Source organism: Oryctolagus cuniculus, chromosome 2 (genome assembly GCF_964237555.1).
Source record: "Oryctolagus cuniculus chromosome 2, mOryCun1.1, whole genome shotgun sequence".
Classification (NCBI taxonomy): domain Eukaryota; kingdom Metazoa; phylum Chordata; class Mammalia; order Lagomorpha; family Leporidae; genus Oryctolagus; species Oryctolagus cuniculus.
This window is the reverse complement of record NC_091433.1, coordinates 41,396,516-41,418,048: the sequence shown is the minus strand read 5'-3', so window position 1 is coordinate 41,418,048 and position 21,533 is coordinate 41,396,516. Positions and strand designations below refer to the sequence as shown.

At 44.2% G+C, this 21,533-nt stretch overlaps 1 protein-coding gene and 1 long non-coding RNA gene across 6 annotated transcripts in view; both read left to right on the top strand.

Annotated features, from left to right (window-relative positions):
• The window catches only part of TEC (tec protein tyrosine kinase), a 122,456-nt gene that overhangs the window by 31,318 nt on the left and 69,605 nt on the right, over positions 1-21,533 (top strand). For 4 of the 5 annotated variants that reach the window (XM_008248628.4, XM_051831418.2, XM_008248637.4 and 1 more), the window contains one exon: positions 7,672-7,857. In XM_008248628.4, the coding sequence (XP_008246850.1) occupies positions 7,720-7,857 (138 nt within the window). In that variant the 5' untranslated portion in view covers positions 7,672-7,719. Of the gene's footprint in view, positions 1-7,671; positions 7,858-17,059; positions 17,183-21,533 lie in introns of those variants that run through there. The other variant, XM_051831433.2, reaches the window with a different exon arrangement.
• Positions 16,758-17,182, top strand: LOC138848788 (uncharacterized). Its single transcript, XR_011386861.1, has 2 exons — positions 16,758-16,895; positions 16,977-17,182. It is a non-coding gene; the product is annotated as an uncharacterized lncRNA (long non-coding RNA).

The following is a 21,533-nucleotide window of genomic DNA, read 5'->3' as shown; positions in this document are numbered from 1 at the left end:
ATATTGCCATCTTAAATGATTCGACTTAACATTTCATAGTAAACAGTAAAGAAAACAAAACAAAACAAGATGATTCAGAATTTTTCCTGAAAAAAAAAAAAGGTAAAAGCTAGGCTTATTTTAGCTTATACTTAGCACCATTTAGATTATAAATGTTAATTCTTAAAGGGTAAATTAAATATTAATTTTCTTAACATTTCTCTGAGGAAGATACATGTTAAAATTTTTCCTTCCTTCATTTTACATTAAAAAAAATTCAGCACTATCCTGAAGAGAGTCATGTTTTCCAAAACCACTAGAAAGCTTTGTCAGGGTTTACAGGCAGGTCCCTATTAGATAGAACAAAGGACAAGCCACTATAACAAAGAAATCATGTGGTTTCTAAATTAGACTATTAGCTTGTTTCTCTCTCATGGGCTAGATTAGCTGGCGGTGGCTGCACGGGCAGCCCTGTGTATGCAGTTGTTAGGGACCAAGTTTTGTCTTTTTCCTCCCTCACCCACTGCCTGTTCACTCCCCAAATGATGACAAAGGCTGGGGCTGGGCAGGGCTGACACTGGGAGCTGGAAACTCCATCCTGATTTCCCAATTACTTGAACCATTACCAATGCTTCTTAAGGTTTGCTGGAATTGGGAACTAGAGTTGGGAATCAAACTTAGGCACTCCACTATGGGACGTGGGAGTCTTAACTGATAGGCTAAACACTTCACCCAAATATATGCTTTATTCTGATTGAAGGCATCCTAGCATTTTTTCTTTTGTTGTATTTCTGTTATTAATTCCCCTTTAAAAGAATTGAGCCCTAAGCCAAGAGTGCGAATTGCTTTGGAGTGCGTGGTAAGATTTGTTTTTTTGTAATAGTTCCACATTGTAGGTACTTTTGGATGGAAAACCTACAGATACTGTTGACAGCATTTGATAATGCAGATAAATGTCAGTCTGATGTTTAATGGGCTCAATTTCTTAAAGTTTTAAATAAGATAACACTATCATAAGTCTGTGATGACATATGTAATAAGGCGATATGTTCTAATGTAGAAAGTATGATTTATCCTGAGTATATAATAACATTTCCTTTTTTTAAAAAAAAAGTTTATTTACTTGTTTAAAAGGTAGAGTTACAGAGAGAGAGAGAAGGTGAGAGCTTCTATCCTACTGGTTCACTTCCCAGATGGCCATAACAGTTCCAGCTGGACCAGGCTGAAGTCAAGAGCCTGGATCTACCTGCGGGTCACCCACATGTGTGTCAGCGGTCCAAGTACTTGGGCCATCTTCTGCTGTGTTTCCAAGCACATTAGCAGGGAGCTGGACCAGCAGTGGGACTGCCAGAACTTGAACCTGCACTCATATGGGATGCCAGCATTGGAGGCAGTGGCTTAACCTGCTGTGCCACAATACAGTCCCCTACCATTTCTTCTGTCAGAAAAAGACATATTATATAGAGGGTTTGGTACTATACATGGTTTCAAGCATCCACTGGATCTATTAGCATATATCTTCTATGAATAAGAGGGGATGACTGCATATCTTATTGCTGATTCCATAAGTAAGATATTGCTGGGTATTGGAAATATATAGCATGTAGCTTAACCTAATAAGATGAGATTTTCAACTGCCCACATCATTCTTTGCTTGTTCTTGTAAGAATTTCATCCTTTCTGTGCCCTGTTAACCAGGCCCATTGTTCCCGTACTAACCATACCCCATCCAATCATATAGTTTGGCAACTCACAATAACCTTTGTTTTCTTCCTTCTCATCACCTCTGTCCCCTTGATAAAGAATATTGTGTATGGGAAGTCCTATTGGAAAAGAGCTGTGCTAAAGGCCATTTGTCTATTAAAATTTTTTCTTTATTTTCAGGCAGAATTTTTCATGATGAAAAAGGTTCTGAGATCTGTTGACAAAAATTGCCAGACCATGGAAGTAAGAACCATTAGTCTCAGGCTTAGATTTACAGTGTTGGACAAAGCATATACTTTTTGGTGGCTTGGGTTGTAGTTTTGAGTTGTATTTAAAGAAGATATTTGTGGGGCTGGCGCTGTGGCTTACTTGGTTAATCCTCCACCTGAGGTGCTGGCATCCCATATGGGCGCCGGGTTCTAGTCTGGGTTGCCCCTCTTCCAGTCCAGCTCTCTGCTGTGGCCCGGGAGTGCAATGGAGGATGGCCCAAGTGCTTGGGCTCCTGCCCCACATGGGAGACCAGGAAGAAGCACCTGGCTCCTGGCTTTGGATTGGCACAATGGTCATTTGGGGAGTGAACCCTAACAGAGGGAAGACCTTTCTCTCTGTCTCTCTCTCTCACTGTCTATAACTCTACCTGTCAAATTAAAAAAAAAAAAGATATTTGTAAACTGGAGTTGGTAATGGTTTTTCTCATATAGAATCCTTGTTTAAAGAGAACGTTTGCCTTCAGGTTGCTGTGGCTCCTGGTGATGAGTCGAAGCTGTCTCTGTTGACAGCTGGAGTTGGAATTCAGTTGCCTTTAGCAATCTCCCCGAACCGTTTGCTGAAGGTGGCACCTCATTAAGCCTTTTCTTTCAGTTTTTCCCTTCTACTAACAGGTCCTGCAGCGTATTGAGCAGCGTGGGCTCTGCAGTTAGATTGCCTGGATTAGAAGCTGGCTCTTAGTTTTGCTTTGGGACATGTAGAATGTAGGTCATATGGTACCTACTTGAGAAGGTTGATGAGAGGGCGAATGATTTAATACAGTTTCAAGTGCTTGAGTGGTTGAAGCATTGCCAACACAGTAAATAATCAAAGTTTAATTATAGTAATAATAATTTTAATTATTTTTCTGTGTAAAGATAATTCTGTAGGAATAATCCCTGCTTCTCCTGTGGTCTGCTTATTCCTCTGATCTTATGAACAGGTCAGTGGATTAACCTTTCAGGACAATGATTTTTTTTTTTTTTTAATTTATTTGAGAGGTAGAGTTACAGAGAGAGAGAGAGAGAGAGAGAGAGAGAGACGTAGAGAGAGGTCTTCCATCTGCTGGTTCACTTCCCAAATGGCCACAACAGCTGGAGCTGAGCTGATCCAAAGCCAGGAGCCAGGAGCTTCTTCCGGGTCTTCCAAGCTGGTGCAGGGGCCCACGTGCTTGGGCCATCTTCTATTGCTTTTGCAGGCCATCGCAGAGAGCTGGATTGGAAAAGGAGCACCTAGGACTAGAATTAGTGCCCATATGGGATGCTGGCACTACAAGTAGAGGCTTATCCTACTGTACCATAGCTCCAGCCCCTACAATGATGTTTTTATACTTTTAGGACAGTCTGCCCCGCAGCCTCCTCCCTAGTTTGGTCCAGATTTCTCAGTATTTGTCAGATGAGTATTTCATAGTTTGTAGTTGGGGGCTAAAGGCTGTCTTGGTTTCATTGAAGATGGGAATATTGGGGCCGGCGCTGTGGCACAGCGAGTTTACGCCCTGGCCTGAAGCACCAGCATCCCATATGGGTGCTGGTTCAAGACCCAGCTGGTCCACTTCCTATCCAGCTCTCTGCTATGGCCTGAGAAAGCAGTAGAAGATGGCCCAAGTCCTTGGGCCCCTGCACCTGCATGGGAGACCTGGAGGAGGCTCCTGGCTCCTGGCTTCGGATCAGCGCAGCTCTGGCCATTGCGGCCAATTGGGGAGTGAACCAACAGATGGAAAACCTCTCTCTCTCTCTCTCTCTCTCTCTCTCTCTCTCTCCCTCCCCTCTCTCTCCTCTCTCTCCTCTCTCTTCTCTCTATGTAACTCTGACTTTCAAATAAATAAATAAATAAATAAATCTTAAAAAAAAAAAAAGAGATGGGATTATCTTCTTCTGGTTTTTGTGTTTTATAATTTTCATAGAGTTTAGAAGAAGAGAGTAAACAATATATGCCCTGGGGTTGGCGCCATAGAGTAGTTGGTTAAACTGCTACCTGTGATGCCGGCATCCCATATGGGTGCTGATTTGAATCTGAGTTGCTCCACTTCAGATCCAGCCCCCTGCTAATCATCTGGGAAAGCAGTGGAAGATGGCCCAAGTGCTTAGGCCCCTGTACCCACATGGGAGACATGGAGGACGCTCCTGGCTTCGGCCTGGCCCAGCTCGGGCTGTTGCGGCCATTTGAGGGGTGAACCAGTGGATGGAACTCTTTCTGTCTCTCTCTAATTCTGCCTTTCAAATAAAATAAATCTTTTTTTAAACAAAGAATTTATACCTTTACATTGGTAACCTCCAATACTTTTCTGATTTTCAGTTTTGTTTTTTCAAACTTTTTAGTGCCATTGTGTCTTCTTAAACAAAAATCATGGGAGACCATGCCTTTTAACTCAGCTCTTGCCTTGTACCCCAGAGTACACCGAACCAAAATGAAGCTACACATGCTAAATGCTGGATAACTGAACTGAAACTTTAAGGAGATAGGTACAGGTTCCTAAAACAGACCAGGTTTTCCTGAAGAGGAGAGATTCCGGTCTACATGGGTCGGTGTCATCGGGAAGTAAACCCCGTTTTAACTGTTAGGAAGAGTTGTTCCTGACTGCTGGCTCTACATCGCCGGTGGGAGCTCTTGTTTCTCCTTACAGGATGGAGGCTGCCCCTTTCTTGAAAAATGAATCAAAACCTACCAGATCTATAACTAGATTTGTTGTAATTTTGTCCTCTGACAACTTTGAAGTAATGCGCTTACATTGCTACTTCTTGTTTTTTCAATTTTAGGTGTTAACTATTGACTTCCCCTACTGTTGCTGCGACTATAACTGATGATGTAGCTTTCACAATATGCTTACCCCCCCATGTTTATATTACTAGTAAGATTATTATTATTTACTTTATTATGCTGCGTTAGATGTATTTATGGCTGGACTCTGTAAAATACTGTGGTTCATTTTCCTTTTTGACACAATGTCGTTTTCCATGAAATTGTTTTATTTTCCTAGGTTGGCTAAATTTTAATAGTCTATTGTAACTTTTTTCCCTATACATTCAGTTTCACCTTCTAGAAGAATTCTTCTCAAGAACCTTCCGACCTGATCCGGTTTGGACCTGTTGCTCTCTGAGCCTGTGGCTGAGTGTCACTCAGCTTAGATCCCTTGACTGTCATAGGGGAAGTCTTACCTCTCTGTGGTGCTGGAACTCTTGTTTTTGCTTCTTTTTAGTTATTGCATGATTTTGGTAGAGTATGTTCCCAAGTGATTTGTTTTGAAAAGGATGAATACGAGTTAAGACTTTTAAAACCTTGCATATTTGGAAAACATGTCTTTGTTTTCCTGCTATTTCATCAATACTTTGGCTTTAAAATTTTGTTTAGAAGTCCGTTTTCTTCTGAATTTTTCTCTATTATCTTCAATTTTCAGTGTTACCCTTGATGATTGCTAGCTAGTAGGGATTTTGATCCTTTCTATGAAACTGACTTAAAAATACTAAAATTTACATGAGAGTCAGAGATAAAGATAGATTGAGTTCCCATCTGCTGATTCATTCCCCAGATGCTTGCAGTGGCTGGGGCTGGGCCAGGGCCAGAGCCAGGAGCTGGGAATGCAATCCAGATTTCCTCTATGGGTGGCAAGAACCCAGTTACTTGAACCATCACCAGTGTCACCCAGGTTTACATTGGTGGCAAACTGGAGCCAGAAGCTTGATCTGGAAGTGAACTCAGGCACTCTGATGTGGGACGTGGGCATCTTGATCCTTAGGTCAAATTGCTGCCTTGAAACTGACTGGCTTTTAAGCTCGCTAAGTCTTCTATTTATCCTCATGGTTTTGAAATTTTGTGAGCTGTGCCTTGATTTGGTTTTGTTTCAATTTGGATATAACCTTTAGTTTGGGGAAATTTTGAAAATGTCTTTAATTGTTTTCTCACCCTGTTTCCTTCTGGAACTTATACTTTCCAGATGCCAAACTTCTGGGTAGGTCTTCAGATTTTATTATATTTTCTTTCCAACTCTTATTTTTCTTCTTGAATTTTTGCTTTAAGTTTTGGGAGCTTTCCTCAACTTTGTATTCTAATTATTCTACTGAGATTTTTATTTCTTACTTATTTTTGATTTCTTTTAAAAAATATTTATTTGAGAACAGAGAGATGGAGATTGAAGCAGAGAGCTATAAATAGAGTCATAGAGTGAAGAGAGACGGAAAGAGAGTAAAGAACTCCCATCCCATGGTTTACTTTTCAAATGCCTTCAAGGGTTGGGGCTGGGCTGGAGCAAAAGCCAGGAGCTGGGAACTCAATTCATATTTGCACATGGGTGACAGGAACCCAATTACTTGGATCATCACTGCTGCCTCTCAGGATCTACATTAGCAGGAAGCGGCAAGTCAGGGGTCAGAACTTGGAACTGAACCTAGGTACCGTAGTGTGGGATGTGGGCATCTTAACTGTTAGACTACATGCCTGTTCCCTGATTTTTGACTTCTGTTAGCTCCTCGTTTTTTGGTTCTCTTGCTTATTTTGTCTGTTTTATTTTTATTTTATTGAGTTGTGATTAATTTTTTTATTTTAAATTCTTTTTTAGCATTCTCTTTTTACTGTGCAGTCTTTGTTTCCTCCATGTTGTTTTTTTCCCATTTGTTATTTGATCTTGAATTCATTAGAATCTTTTCTTCAATGGTTTGGTTATCCTTGGCTTTCTTGCATTTATAAGAACTCTAAGGGGTCAGCACTGTGGCCTGGTGGGTAAAGTTACTGCCTGCAGTGCCAGCATCCCATATGGGTACCAGTTCAAGACCTGGCTGCTCCACTTCTGATCCAGTTCTCTGCTATGGTCTGGGAAAGCAGTAGAGGATGATCCAAATCCTTGAACCCCTACACCTGCGTGGGAAGACCCAGAAGAAGCTCCTGGCTTTGGATTGGCACAGCTCCAGCTGTTGTGGCCAATTGGGGAGTGAACCAGTGGATGGAAGACCTGTCTCTGCCTCTCCTTCTCTCTCTGTGTAACTCTAACTTTCAAATAAATAAATAAGTCTAAAAAGAAAAAGAAAAAACTCTAAGAAGGCACTGGGAAGCTTTGTGCTGACTGTAGGCTTAGTCTGGCTGTGAGTACCCTGGAGATACGGGCCTCATAGAGGTGGGGACTTTCCCGGCCAGATGGACTCTCACCTATGATAGGTTAGCTGTGACTGGGTGGCTTTCATTTTCTCTTGTGGTTTAGACAGGAGCCATAGGCAAGAGAACTGTGGAGCATGATAGTGTAGACACCAGAGAACATCCCTGTGGCTCTGGCGACTAGGACTCTTAAGGAAATTACATCCTTATTAGGGCTAGACTGTGAATTGTGCCCAGCACTGTGGTCATTCATTTTGTTCAGCAGTCTGCTGTGCCTGTATGGTCATCTATGTTGTGTACTGAGATCCTGAGGCAACTCAAATGCCAGCGTGAACCAACCATGCAGGTTCTTTGCTGTCTGAGATATCAGTTTGCTGCAATTACATAGCAGGAGAATGTTCTGGAAAGCTAGAGGATCTTGAGAGGTGTGAATCACATCGTGGGGAGCCTAGACTGGATTTTTGTATGAAATGATGGGCTGTGGAGGAGTAGAATGGTGAGGTTGCGCTTTTGTGCCCTGGGCATTCTCCATCTAGGCACACAGAGTACCACTGATTGACTCCAGTTGGGGTGTGAGTAAAGCTTATTTTGGTAACTTGGAATAGCAACAACCTTGAAAAGTCTAAATGTCATATTTCAATTTTTTTTTTCTCATTTTAGAGTACTGGGATCTTCAATGGCAGGAGAAAGAGTAACCAGAAGACCGAGATGAATTTTAACACTATTCTAGAAGAGATTCTTATTAAAAGATCACAGCAGAAAAAGAAGACGTCACCCCTAAACTACAAAGAGAGGCTTTTCGTACTGACAAAGTCCATGTTAACCTACTACGAAGGTCGAGCAGAGGTAGGAGACAGTCACAGGTCCCTGCTGCTTTCTATGTTGACTCTGCTTATAATACTGCCTTCCTCTCTGTCTTAAAGAATAAGCTTTGGGTTAATGACGTTAATAATCTGTTCTTTTGTTGCAAGATGAAGTTTGGGATATGGGTTGAAATCATTCACATATCTGTTAATGATGGATTTCGTATAGATAGGTAGCCATTTTATATCATCCTATTGAAGCAATGCCTTTGAAATATGTTAGAAATTAAATCCTCTGTAAATTTTAGAACCTTAGGGAATCCATCAAGTGTATCATATATTTTTCCCAGAACGCACCATGCTATGTATCAAAGTCTTCCTTAGCCCATATGAATTGTGTATGTGTCCCTTGCTTGTATGAGTATTTCATTATTAAGTGATTTGGTAGACTCAACACATTACTGAAGTTGCCTTAAGGCCAAATTTTTTTAACTTCTTATGTAATCAGAAGCCACCAAGCCTGGTCAGTGGCCTGAGGTAGAGGGAGGGGCGTGGTCAGCCTGCTGCTGGCTTTCCTTTACTGTCTGCTTCCACCACCAGAGAGGCACGTGAAGGCGTCATCACTCCGGGCCCACTTTTCGCCCCTGACACGTTGGGTGTGACATTTTCTAGTCCTGCCATGCTACCATGTGCTGGAGACGTTCTTGAGTTCCAGGGAGTGGCTGGAAACTGGGTTGGCCCTGGGGAACCACATGCTGTGGACAGTTGCCAAGTCTGGTATTTGGTTTGAATTCTACTTTTTTCCTAGCCTGCCGTCTGCAGAAGTTGATTATACTTATTTTCTGTTTGTTTTGTTTTTGTCTTTTAATCCCACGGATTTCTCTGTGGTTTAATTCCCCTAATGCAGATCGAATGGCATTACTTCTCCCAGATGGTCCTCAGCTCTGTCCCTGTGGCCTATGCAATTCTTCAGGTTCATTTAATTTAGGACTATAGACTTTCATTCTTAAATCTCTACCCTGCGTGAAACTCGAACTCCACAACTTTTAGTGGCAAGACCTCACCTCATAAAAAGCTATTTTTGTCTTTATATCCTATTCAGTGTGAATATTTGTGCATGTGTATGCAGAAATATTAATGTTTTTAATTATGTAGAGCTGTCTACATAACTATGTAATGTATAGTATATGTGTTAATTGGTTAAGTCTGAAAAATTCATAGATCCAATAGGAATTATTTTGAAATCTAAAACAGATTAACTTTTGCTATACGTTAATGGTTTGTTATAATTTAGATTTAATATAGTAGGTCTAAGAAAAGAGAGAAGTATAGCAGTGAAAGTGGTAAAATATGCTTCACTAACAAAAAATGCCTCAGAAATCTGTCAGCTTAGAACTATGTGCTGATATCACTAAAATATAGTACAACTCTTGACTCACTTGAAAGACGATAGATAGACAACCATCCTTCTGTTTCCTCTAGGAATTGGTTCCAGGACTCTCCTTGGACACCCAAATCCTGGGATGCCCAAGTCCCTTATATAAGATAGGATTTTATATTATATATAAAATTATATAAGATATAAGTCCCTTATATAATATAAATTTGAGTATGAGCCATGGACATCCTCTTTTGTTCTTTCGGTCAGCTCTGAGTTCCTTATTCTACCTACTACAGTGTAAATGCTGCGTAAGCAGTTGTAACCTTGTATTGTTTAGGGAATAATGATGAGAAAAAACCTGCACATATTCAGTACAGGCAGGGTTTTTTTTTTCTTCAATGTTTTAGACCCAAGGTTGGTTGAATCCTCAGGGGCGGTCTCTGTAGAGTAAAAGTGCCTTGGTTCAGTTGCAGCAGGATAAGGAGAACAGTGGGCTCCCTCCCACCTCGGGTCCCAGCCCACGTCTTCACCTCGGCGTAGCCTTAGCCACAGGAGAACAAGGAGGGACACAGTGAGGAGGTTGTCCTGTAACATCTCAGCCTCCTACACTTGCTGTCTGATTCCATCTTCCTTCTGGGGACTGTGACTTCAGGCGCAGGCACCTCGTTCCATTCATCAAGGTCCTACCCTCACCCAATTCCCGTGAGGAACTGAGTCTGTGTCTCTGGGTTCTCTCTTTTTTTTTTTTTTTTTTTTTTTTTTTTTTTTTTTTTTGACAGGCAGAGTTAGACAGTGAGAGAGACAGAGAGAAAGGTCTTCCTTCTGTTGGTTCACCCCACAAATGGCCACTACGGCCAGCATGCTGTGTCCAGCACACTGCGCCAATCCGAAGCCAGGAGCCAGGTGCTTCCTCCTGGTCTCCCATGTGGTGCAGGAGCTCAAGCACTTGGGCCATTCTCCACTGCCTTCCAGGGCCACAGCAGAGAGCTGAACTGGAAGAGGAGCAACCAGTACTAGAACCGGCGCCCATATGGAATGCCGGCACCACAGGCCCACAGGCAGAGGATTAACCAAGTGAGCCACAGCACCGGCCCCTCTTTTTTTTTTTTTTTTTTTTTTTTTAAAGTATTTATGTGAGAGGAGAGGAGAGAGATAGAGATAGAGAGATGGATGGAAGGAAGGAAGGAAGACTTCTGTCTGCTGGTTTGCTTACCAAGTGACTGCAATGGCCCCAGTCCAGGAGGCCAAAGCTGGGAGCCAGAACTCAGTCCAGGTCTCCCATGTATGTGGCAAGAACCCAATTACTTGAAGCATCACTGCTGCCTCCCAAGGTCTGCATTAGTTGGAATCAGTTGCCAGAGCCAGGAGCCCATGTGTGCACCCTGATATGAAACTTGAGGGCCTTAACCAGCATCTTAACTACCAGGCCAAATGCCTATCCCTGAAGATTGTTTTCTCTTATTGTTTGGCCTTCACTGACATACTTATGGCTTATGGCTTGAAATGCTTGCACTTTGGCCGGCGCTGTGGCTCACTAGGCTAGCTGCGCCGGCACACCGGGTTCTAGTTCCGGTTGGGGCACCGGATTCTGTCCTGGTTGCCCCTCTTCCAGGCCAGCTCTCTGCCATGGCCCGGGAGTGCAGTGGAAGATGGCCCAAGTACTTGGGCCCTGCACCCCATGGGAGACCAGGATAAGCACCTGGCTCCTGCCATCAGATCAGCGCGGTGCGCTGGCCGCAGCGCGCTGACCGCGGCGGCCATTGGAGGGTGAACCAACGGCAAAGGAAGACCTTTATCTCTGTCTCTCTCACTGTCCACTCTGCCTGTCAAAAAATAAAAATAAGTAAATAAATAAAAAAAGCCAAAAAAAAAGAAATGCTTGCACGTTTATTTGATTCCCTGTTAAATATAAATAGTTGCCAGTAGTCAAATATTAGGATTTTTAAGCTATGATCCAGAATTCTTGAAATAACCAAAATTCTTCCAGTACTGGGTTGTGCCTATCTGCCCAGCTTCTCACCCGTTAACACCCCAAGGTTGCCTATCTTTCCTGTTTGGTTAATATGTTCAGTTCCTTTTTTCCACAGATAAATCTTCTGGCGTATATCTCCCTAGTCCCAGCTGCTGTCATTCTTTTTTTTTATTTTTAAATATTTATTTGTTTATTTAAAAGAGTTGCAGAGAGGCAGAGGCAGAGAGCGAGAGAGAGAGCGAGAGAGAGCGAGAGAGAGAAAGAAAGAAAGAGTCTTCCATCCGGTGGTTTACTCAGCAACTGCAGGAGCTGGGCCAATCTAAAGCCAAGAGCCAGGAGCCAGGAGCTTCTTCCAGGTCTCCCATGCGGGTACAGGGTCCAAGGACCTGGACCATCCTCTATTGCTTTCCCAGACCATAGCAGAGAGCTGGATCGGAAGTGGAGCAGCCAGGACTCCAACTGGCACCCATATAGGATGCCGGCACTGCAGGCAGTGGCTTTACCCACTACGCCACAGTGCCAGCCTCTGCTCTCATTCTTTAGCTTGGCCTCCTTTCTCTTATGGTAGTTAGTTATTTAGTTCATGTTTGTGCATAGTCTGATGAACTGAAGAAAGGTCTTCCTGGCCGTTTATGTTGTATGATCTTAACTTGTTTTTTGTTTTTTGTTTTGTTTTGTTTTTTAGATTTATTTATTTGACAGGTAGAGTTATAGACAGTGAGAGAGACAGAAATAAAGGTCTTCCTTCCATTGGTTCACTCACCAAATGGCCACAACAGTCGGAGCTGTGCCAATCCCAAGCCAGGAGACAGGAGTTTCTTCCTGGTCTCCCATGCGAGTGCAGGGGCCTGAGCACTTGGGCCATCTTCCACTGCACTCCCGGGCCACAGCAGAGAACTGGACTGGAAGAGGAGCAGCCGAGACTAGAACCAGCGCCTGTATGGGATGCTGGCACCGCAGGCGGAGGATTAACCTAGTATGCCACGGCGCCGGCCCCTTGTAATAACCTAGAACAAAGGGCACTGCAAGTTTCCTAAGCGACATGGCTCTCTTGTCAGGGAACCACATGACACAGGGGCCAGACCACCTGATGTTCCTTCCCGTGGAGTTTCCGTGTGATTTTGAGTTGGGAGCTGGGAAGCAGGCCTGGAGTTTAATCAGCATGATGGCCTACATACTGGTGAGAAAATAGGAGTAGAGTGATTTCTATATGTTGAGTAAAAAAAAAAAATGGATGTAGTATGTAAGTTTGAAACCATTGTTAATTAAGAAATGGGGAATTCTGGAGTGGGCACTGAGCCTAGGATTGAGACCCAGGTCTGACTCCTGATCGCATCTTCCTGCTATTGCAGGTCCTGGGAGGTGGTGGTGATGGCTCAAGTAGCTGAGTTTCTGCCATCCGTATGGGAGACCTGGGTTGTGTTCCTGGCTCCTGGCTTCTGCTCCAGCAGAGTCTGGGCTGTTTTTTTTTTTTTTTTTTTTTTTTTTTTTAATATTATTTATTTATTTGAAAGGCAGAGTTTACAGAGAAAGAAGGAGACACACACATACACACACATGAGAGAGAAAAAGAGAGAGAGATAGAGAGATTGTCTATTCACTGGTTCACTCCCCTAATAGCTGCAATGCTTGGAACTGGGTCTGAGGCCAGGAGCCAGGAGCCTCTTCCAGGTTTCCCACGTGTGTGCAGGGGCCCAAGGACTTGGGCCATGTTCTGCTGCTTTCCCAGGTACATTAGCAGGGAGTGGGGTTGGAAGTAAAGCAGCTAGGTGCCCATATGGGATGCTTGTGTTGCAGATGGCGGCTTTACCTGCTATGCCATGACACCAGCTCCTATTGTAGGCATTTAACAAATGAACAAGTGAATAAGAGATTTCTCTCTCCATCTCTCTTTGTCTCTCCATCTCTCTCTGTTCTCTGCCTCTCAAAGAAATAAATGAAAAAAGGAAAATAGAAATTTTTTATCATTGGACTTTGATGTGGTTGGTTTGTGGTAATGCTGCTCCAGCATAGCAAATGGCCAATAGTTTATGAAGCTGGAGGAATGGGGAGACTTGTGTGTCAGGGATCCCCAGAGCCACCTCCCTGCTCTGTGATTCACTGTGAGGACGCACAGGACTGAGCATTTATTCATATTTGGTCTGACTTATTGCAGTGAAAGGATGCAAAGCAAAATCAACAAAGGGAAAATGTGCATGAGGCCAGGTGCAAACTCCTGAGAGTCTTACTTGAGTGGAGTCTCAGAGGAGGTGCCTAGTTGCAATCCAGCACTGAATTGTTGTGACCTTGGTAAAATGTTGTCTGCCAAAGAAGGTTAGTGAAGCCTCAGCGCCCCAGTCACATAGGCACCCTGTGCCTAGCGTATCAAAACCCATACTCCAGAAGGAAAGCCAAGTGCTCAGCATAAACCACAAGATCTATGTAGTTAAGGCAAAGAGAGCCCCTCTTACCAGCGCTGGGGGTGTGGAGGGGGGCGCTTCCAAAGTCCAGGTTGACTGCTGCCAGCCGCGGGCCACCGTTGCACGCAGGCATCACTCAGGCTGGCAATGTCAACTCCCGCACATTAGAAGTAGAGGTGGTACAGCTTGCTGCACGCTGGCTGCATGGCAGTCCCTGTGCTAAGTACTGTACACCATCATTTCCTTTATTTCTCAAAACAATGCTGCATTAAGTTATAGCAGACTTAGTCTCAAAATGAGGAACTGAGCCTGAGAAAGGTTAACAACACACACCATGCAAGAAACTGCATTCACCTGCAAAAAATGACAAGGCTATTGATTCAAAGCCCATCTGTCTTTGGAGTAACCTGGATACTACTCCAGGGAAAGTGGAAGATCAGTCTGTTAGTGCTTGCCATAATACAGATGTAGTTTTTTTTTTAAATTTTTTAAAGTATTTTTTAAGATTTATTTATTTTTTTTAAAAGTCAGAGTTACACAGAAAGAAGGAGAGACAAAGAGAGAAGTCTTCTGTCTGCTGGTTCACTCCCCAATTGGCCGCAACAGCTGGAGCTGAACTGATCTGAAACCAGGAGCCTGGAGCTTCTTCTGGGTCTCCCACATGGGTGCAGGGGCCCAAGGACTTGGGCTATCTTGTACTGCTTTCCCAGGCCATAGCAGAGAGCTGGGTTGGAAGTGGAACAACTGGGTCTCGAACTAGCATCCATATGGGATGCTGGCACATCAGGTGGTGCCTTTACCAACTATGCCACAGCACCGGCCCCCAGATACAGTTTTACTCTAAAATTTTGGAAGACTTTTTTTTTTTTTAGTTTTCAGGTATGAATTTTTTGAATTTTCTCTGTGATAAAAGAAAATGAACACCAGGCAGGGTTTTTGTCCTGACTCTGCCACTATCTAATTGGACTTTACAAAATAATGCTCTCTGATCTGTATATATAATTTAAAATTACTTTCTCATGTATATTTCTCTTTTTTATATTCAGCTATTTTTCATCACCATTTCAACCACATATTTGATCATTCTCAAGTCCTGTTGTATTAGCCAGCATTCTGTGGAGAAACTGAGTCAATTGTGTATCTATGGGATATGTCCATATGATTTACGTATACACGTACATTTTGTGTCCATAAAATAGAATAAGTGATCTGATGTGCTGAGCAGAAGGTTTGATTTTCTAGACAAAGCAAAAACAAAAGAACAAAAAGCAGATTGGTTATTTCAGAATTACTTTCCATTCCAAGGCAGATGGTGAGATGAGCAATAGGGAAGTAACTGATTTATTTAGCATTAGATTGTTTCAGGTTACTTCTTTTGTGTAAAAATTAAAGCAAAGAATGATGGTCACTATCATGCCAGTTGAAACTGGCCTGTTTTGCAAATTTAACTATTTTTTTCTATACTTCAGATTTCTGGAAAGTTAGATTAATAGCTTAGTTTCAGCTTGGAGAACTTGCAAGAATGACTTCATTTGATTTTAGGAGAATGTCCCATCTGCTGATTTACTCCCTAGATGGCTGTAATGGCTAGGGCTGAGCCAGGCCAAAGCCAGGTGCCAGGAGCTCCATCCGGGTGTGGTGTGGGCCCAAGTACTTGGGCCATCCTCTTTTTCTTGCGCAGGTGCATTAACAGAGAGCTGGATCAGAAGCAGAGCAGCCAGGACCTGAGCTGGTGCTATTAAATGGGATGACGGAATCGTAGGGGGCAGCTTAGCCCACTGCACCATGACACCAGCTATTCTTGTAGTTATTTATTTTTTTTAAGATTTTTTTTTATTTATTTGAAAGACTTACAGAGAGAGAAGAGATAGAGATCTTCCATCCGCTGGTTTACTCCCAAATGGCCGAAACCACCTGGGCTGGGCCAGGCCAAAGCCAGGAGCTAGGAGTTTCATTCGGATCTCCCATGTGGGTGCAGGAGTCCAAACACTTGGGCCATCCTCTGCTGCCTTCCCAGGCACATAAGCAAGGAGCTAGATTGGAAGTGGAAATTCCGGGACTTGAACCAGTGCCCATATGGGATGCCAGCGCTACAGATGGAGGCTTAACCAGCTGCGCCACAGTGCTGGCCCCTCTTGTAGTTTTCACTTTTGCATGTGTGTGTAGAAAAGGATCTGGATGATGAGGGATTGGCCTATGGGACTATGAAGGGTGAAAAGTTCTACCATGTGTTTCCCGTAAGTGGGAGACCCAGGAGAGCTGGTGACGCCATGCAGCCGAAGGCACGAGAGCAGGACGATCCAGTGCTGTGAATCCCGGGCCCAGGGCACACGATGAGCTGTTCCAGTGTAAGCAATGATTAAGGCCAGGGCAAATTCCTGTCTCCTCTGCTTTTTGTTCCATTTAGGACTGGGGAGGCTCTCCCACCCTGGGCAGAGCAATCTGTTTGCCAACTCCAGTGATTGCAATGCCCTTTGCACTGGGAGACACCCACACAGGCAGGCACACTCAGGAATGGTGTTTAATCTGGGCAGCCCATGGCCCATTCAAATTGACACATGAAATTAAACTTGGTGCCTGTGAATTAATTCTCCTTCCCTCTACTACAACCTGACTGCCTCTCTTGACTTGTCTTTTAGGTGGTTTTGGATTGTCATCTTTCATCTGTGGCTGTCAGAGATATTTCCTTTTTTTTTTTTTTTTTTTTTTTTTAAGATTTATTTATTTACTTGAAAGTCAGAGTTACAGAGAGACAGAGCTCTTCCATCCGCTGTTTCACCCCCCAGATAGCTACAATGGCAGGAGCTGGGCTGATCAGGAGCCAGGAGCTTCCACTGGCTCTCCCACGCAGGTGCAGGGGCCCAAGCACATGGGCCATTCTTTACTACTTTCCCCAGCCATAGCAGGGAGCTGGATCAGAAGTGAAGCACCTGGAACTCAAACTGGCGCCTATTTGGGATGCTGGCATCGCAGGTGGCAGCTTTACCTGCTACACCACAGCACTGGCTGCCAGAGAGATATTTCAAAGCTGGAGCTGCAGCGGGCATTGTGACGTAGCACCCACATTCCATATCAGGATGTCACTTCAAGTTCTGGGTACCCCACTTACAATTCAGCTGCCTGCTAATGTGCCTGGGAAGCAATGGATGATGACTGAAGTGCTTGAGACCTTGGCACCCATTGTGGGAGACCTGGACAGAGGTGCTGGCTCTTGCCTTTGGCTTGGCCCAGCCCTGGCTGTTGTGGCCATTTGGGAAGCAAACTAGTGGACAGAAGATTCTCTCTCTCCCTCATTTTTTGTCTCTCTCTATGTCACTCTTCCTGTCAAAGTAAGTAAATAAATCTTTAAAACCTGTAACTTCTTAGGATCAAGCTAATATGTCTGAAAACATTCTGTTTTCTACCTACAGTTACTCTGACATTGTGCCTTTGCTAACACTGTCCATTCTACTTGAAGTGACACGAACTACACTGCCTGCCTGCCAGGCTCCATCTGTCTGCCCACCAGCTATTCTGTCGATCAAACATTTGCTGATTGCCTGGTGAACACTCCTCTTCTCTGACTTGGCGCAGTCCCTGCCTTCTCTGAAGCTTTCCGTGTATACCCCTAACACAGGTAGAGTGGTTGCCCGTGGCTGCGTGCATTATTATAACATCTTGGGGTTGCATGACTTCATTTACATTTTTGTGTTGCCCATTGGAGTTTAAATTCTCGTGATATTGTGATATAATAAGAAATATTTATTTTGGTATTTAGTCCCTGGCACCTGAAACAGTTCCAGAATGATTAAGGTGAAAGGAAATCTTTTGTTTCAGGATTTTTTTTTTTTTTTTTTGGATAGGCAGAGTTAGACAGTGAGAGAGAAAGAGAGAAAGAGAGAAAGGTCTTCCTTTTTCTGTTGGTTCACCCCTAAATGGCCGCCATGGCCAGCGCGCTGCGGCCAGCATGCTGTGCCGATCTGAAGCCAGGAGCCAGGTGCTTCCTCCTGGTCTCCCATGCGGGTACAGGGCCCAAGGACTTGGGCCATCCTCCACTGCACTCCCGGGCCACAGCAGAGAGCTGGACTGGAAGAGGAGCAACCGGGACAGGATCCGGCACCTCAACCCGGACTAGGACCCAGGGTGCCAGCGACGCAGGTGGAGGATTAGCCAAGTGAGCTGCAGCGCTGGCCAGGATTTGTTTTTTATCCCTAGTTCTTGAAATAGCTGCAGAGAAATACATGTATCAAGAGCATTTTTGTTATTTACAGCAAGTCCCTTTCAACCTCACTTACATCTCTGCATTCATGAGATGACTTTTGGGAAGTTCCAAAAGTTGGTAGCATGGAATGCCAGGTAGCATGGAATTGCCAGGGAAACTAACCACTGATTAGGGAGTTGCAACTCTCTGCCCTTCCCCTTGACCTCTGGGGAGGGGAGAGGGACTGGAGGTTGATTCCATCACTAATGGCTAATGATTGGATCACTGTGCCCATATAGTGATGCTCTATAAAAACTCTAACAGAAAGTGTTCAGAGAGCTTCCAGACTGGTGAATAAGAGCACAGCCATGTGCCAGGAGGGCTGTGCACTGCAGACACTTCTGTGGGTTTATAATGACATGCAGTCAGCCTTTGTAACTGTGGCCTCCACGTCTGCAGTTAGCTAACTATGGGCTGGAAAAAAAATCGCATCTGTGCTGAGTGATAAACGTTACATTGTCTTAGTAAGTAATCCAGAGATGATTGAGCATGTGTGGGGTGATGGGCATAGGTTCTATACAAGTCCTGGGCCGTCTTCTCTAAGGGGCTTGAACATTAGCAGTTGGTATCTGTAGAGGGTGCTGGGGCCGACCCCCCTCAGATCCTCAGACACAACTGTACTTTCTCATGCCGCCTCCTTGCTGTAGTGAGGGTGGCCTCTTGAGACTTGGGGGTTCTTGTCCTTGAGTGTCACTGTGATTTGCACTTGTCCGTGCATTTGTAGATTACCTGGGACTCCTCACTTGGCCCTTCAAGGTTTCCCTCTGCTCTCAATTGTACACAGCTTAGAGTCCACAGGTATACAGGGCTATTTTGAACTCAGGCTTGTATTGGTCTGTTATCTTCAGCATCCCCATAAGGCTAATCTGTATAAACTCACCAATTTGCCCAGCCTCTATTTTATGTGAAGAAACCAGGGGACAACCAAGTCAGATGTGTTCTCAGAAGTGACATTCCATTTGACTAGGTGAACCAAGATGTCTTACCGTCCCAGCTGTCTGTTAACCACATTGTGCTACTTTTCTCAAAGGGGAACTTCCTTAAACAGTAACTTCACTGACCACTTGTATACGTGCATTTCCTTCCTCCTTGCCTTCTTTGCTAGTTTACGTACCAGACCATGACAAGGGTGTTCTTTTTACCAGTTGTTAAGTTTTGATTCGTTTTTTCCCCGGTACCCATGAGGTAGAGGAAACCCTGTGCATTTAAGTAAATTAGAATGTGAAGTAAAAGAAAATATTTCTGTGTATGCTCATGTGAAAGAAGCTGAAAAAGTTGTACTTAGGTGCTAACTCTCAAGCACTTTCAAGTGGGTTTGGCTACATAGTACTTTTCATAAACACTGTAAGTGGTTCTTCACAGAGAACACTCACAAGTAACTCAGTTACCATGAATTTATTCAAGTTCATTGTCTTCCCAAACAGTAGGGAACAATCTCAGAGTGACAAAAGACCCATGGAAATTTGGCTCCTTTCACCAACCATAGTATTTTTGAGGTTCATTCCTATTGTAATACATATCAATACTTTATTTCCTTTTGTAGCTAAATAAAATTCCATTGTATGGAAACACTACATTTTGTTCATTCATTGAGGGATGTTGGGTTGTTGATGGATGTCTGAGTTGTTTCCAGCCTTTGGCTATTTTCAGTAGAGCTGAATATTCACATACAAGTTTTTGTATGGACATCTGTGTTTTCATTTCTCTTTGGTATAGGAGTTGAATTGCTTTGTCTTTAGGGAACCAGACATTACCTAGGTGTTTAACCTTTTGAAGAATTGCTAGACTGTTTTCCAAAGCAGCCGTTCCATTTGACACATTGTAAGAAGGTTCTGGTGTTTCCAGATCTTCCTTAGCGCTTGTTATTAACCTGTCTTGTTGATTGTAGGCACTCCATTGGGTTTGAATGCCTCCTTCAGGTTTTGGTGTGAATTTCCTTATGGCTCGTAAGATTGAGCATCTTTTCATATAGTATATTTATTTATTTATTTATATGCAGAGTGGACAGTGAGAGAGAGAGACAGAGAGAAAGGTCTTCCTTTGCCGTTGGTTCACCCTCCAATGGCCGCCGTGGCCAGAGCGCTGCGGCCGGCGCACCACGCTGATCCGATGGCAGCAGCCAGGTACTTATCTTGGTCTCCCATGGGGTGCAGGGCCCGAGGACTTGGGCCATCCTCCACTGCACTCCCTGGCCACAGCAGAGAGCTGGCCTGGAAGAGGGGCAACCAGGACAGAATCCGGTGCCCCGACCGGGACTAGAACCTGTGTGCTGGCGCCACAGGCGGAGGATTAGCCTAGTGAGCCGCGGCACTGACCAATATATTTATTTTTAAAAACCTATCTGGCCGGCGCCGCGGCTTACTAGGCTAATCCTCCGCCTAGCGGCGCCGGCACACCGGGTTCTAGTCCCGGTAGGGGCGCCGGATTCTGTCCCGGTTGCCCCTCTTCCAGGCCAGCCCTCTGCTGTGGCCAGGGAGTGCAGTGGAGGATGGCCCAGGTGCTTGGGCCCTGCACCCCATGGGAGACCAGGAAAAGCACCTGGCTCCTGGCTCCTGGCTCCTGCCATCGGATCAGCGCAGTGCGCCGGCTGCAGCGCGCCGGCCGCGGCGGCCATTGGAGGGTGAACCAACGGCAAAGGAAGACCTTTCTCTCTGTCTCTCTCTCTCACTGTCCACTCTGCCTGTAAAAAAAAAAAAAAAACAAAAAAACAAAAAAAACAAAAAAAAAACCTACTGGCAGGAGCCTCATCTTTATTTCATTTTGTAAATGAAGAGGATGGTGGTGTGTTAGTAAGTGTTTAGCATCTGGGAGGAGGGAGAGCCGCCTGATTTTTAGCATTTCCAATTTCTGTGGTATAAATGCTCCCTCTGTGGCTAGATTTCCTGTGTCTGTGTGACATAATTGAACCCAAAACTGGAGAAGGATGTGCACAAGAGGCCTTCATGAGGTGGCATGAGGTGACTCCAACACAGGAGGGAAAGGGAAGAATGGGTGACATGAGCCTCTATGGGGCTACCTGGAATTGTGCACATTAGGCACTGCACAACCATAGGGAGTGCCATTCACATTTCAGTCTAAAAAGAACAAAATAGGGTATCTATTGAGTGTCTACCACTTATTTAATATATTTTTAAAAGATTTATTTATTTATTTGAAAGTCAGAGTTACACAGAGAGAGAATGAAAGGCAGAGAGAGGTCTTCCATCCTCTGGTTCACTCCCCAGTTGGCTGCAATGGCTGGAGCTGCACCAATCTGAAGCCGGGAGCCAGGACTTTCTTCTGGGTCTCCCATATGGGTGCAGGGGCCCAAGGACTTGGGCCATCTTGTACTGCTTTCCCAGGCCATAGTAGAGAGCTGGATTGGAAGTGGAGCAGCCGGGTCTTGAACTGGCGCCCATGTGGGATGCTGGCACCTGCTATGCCACAGTGCCAGCCCCACTTATTTAATCTTCACCACAATCTCCTAAGGCAGTTGTACTGTCTTTTTTTTTTTTTTTTTTCAGAGAAATTCAAGGCTAACTTGTAGCAGGAGTCTTGTACAGAGACAAGATACCAAGGCCTTTTAACAGGAAGTAGTCTATTATATATGCCAGCATAAAGCCCAGGTGGAATTTTTTATATAAAAGCCTGAGCCCTGAACAAAGATTTCCTTATATATGGTTTAGCTTCTTTGTCTCCCTTATATGGTTACATGTGTACATTTGATCGGATATGCTAATGTTACATG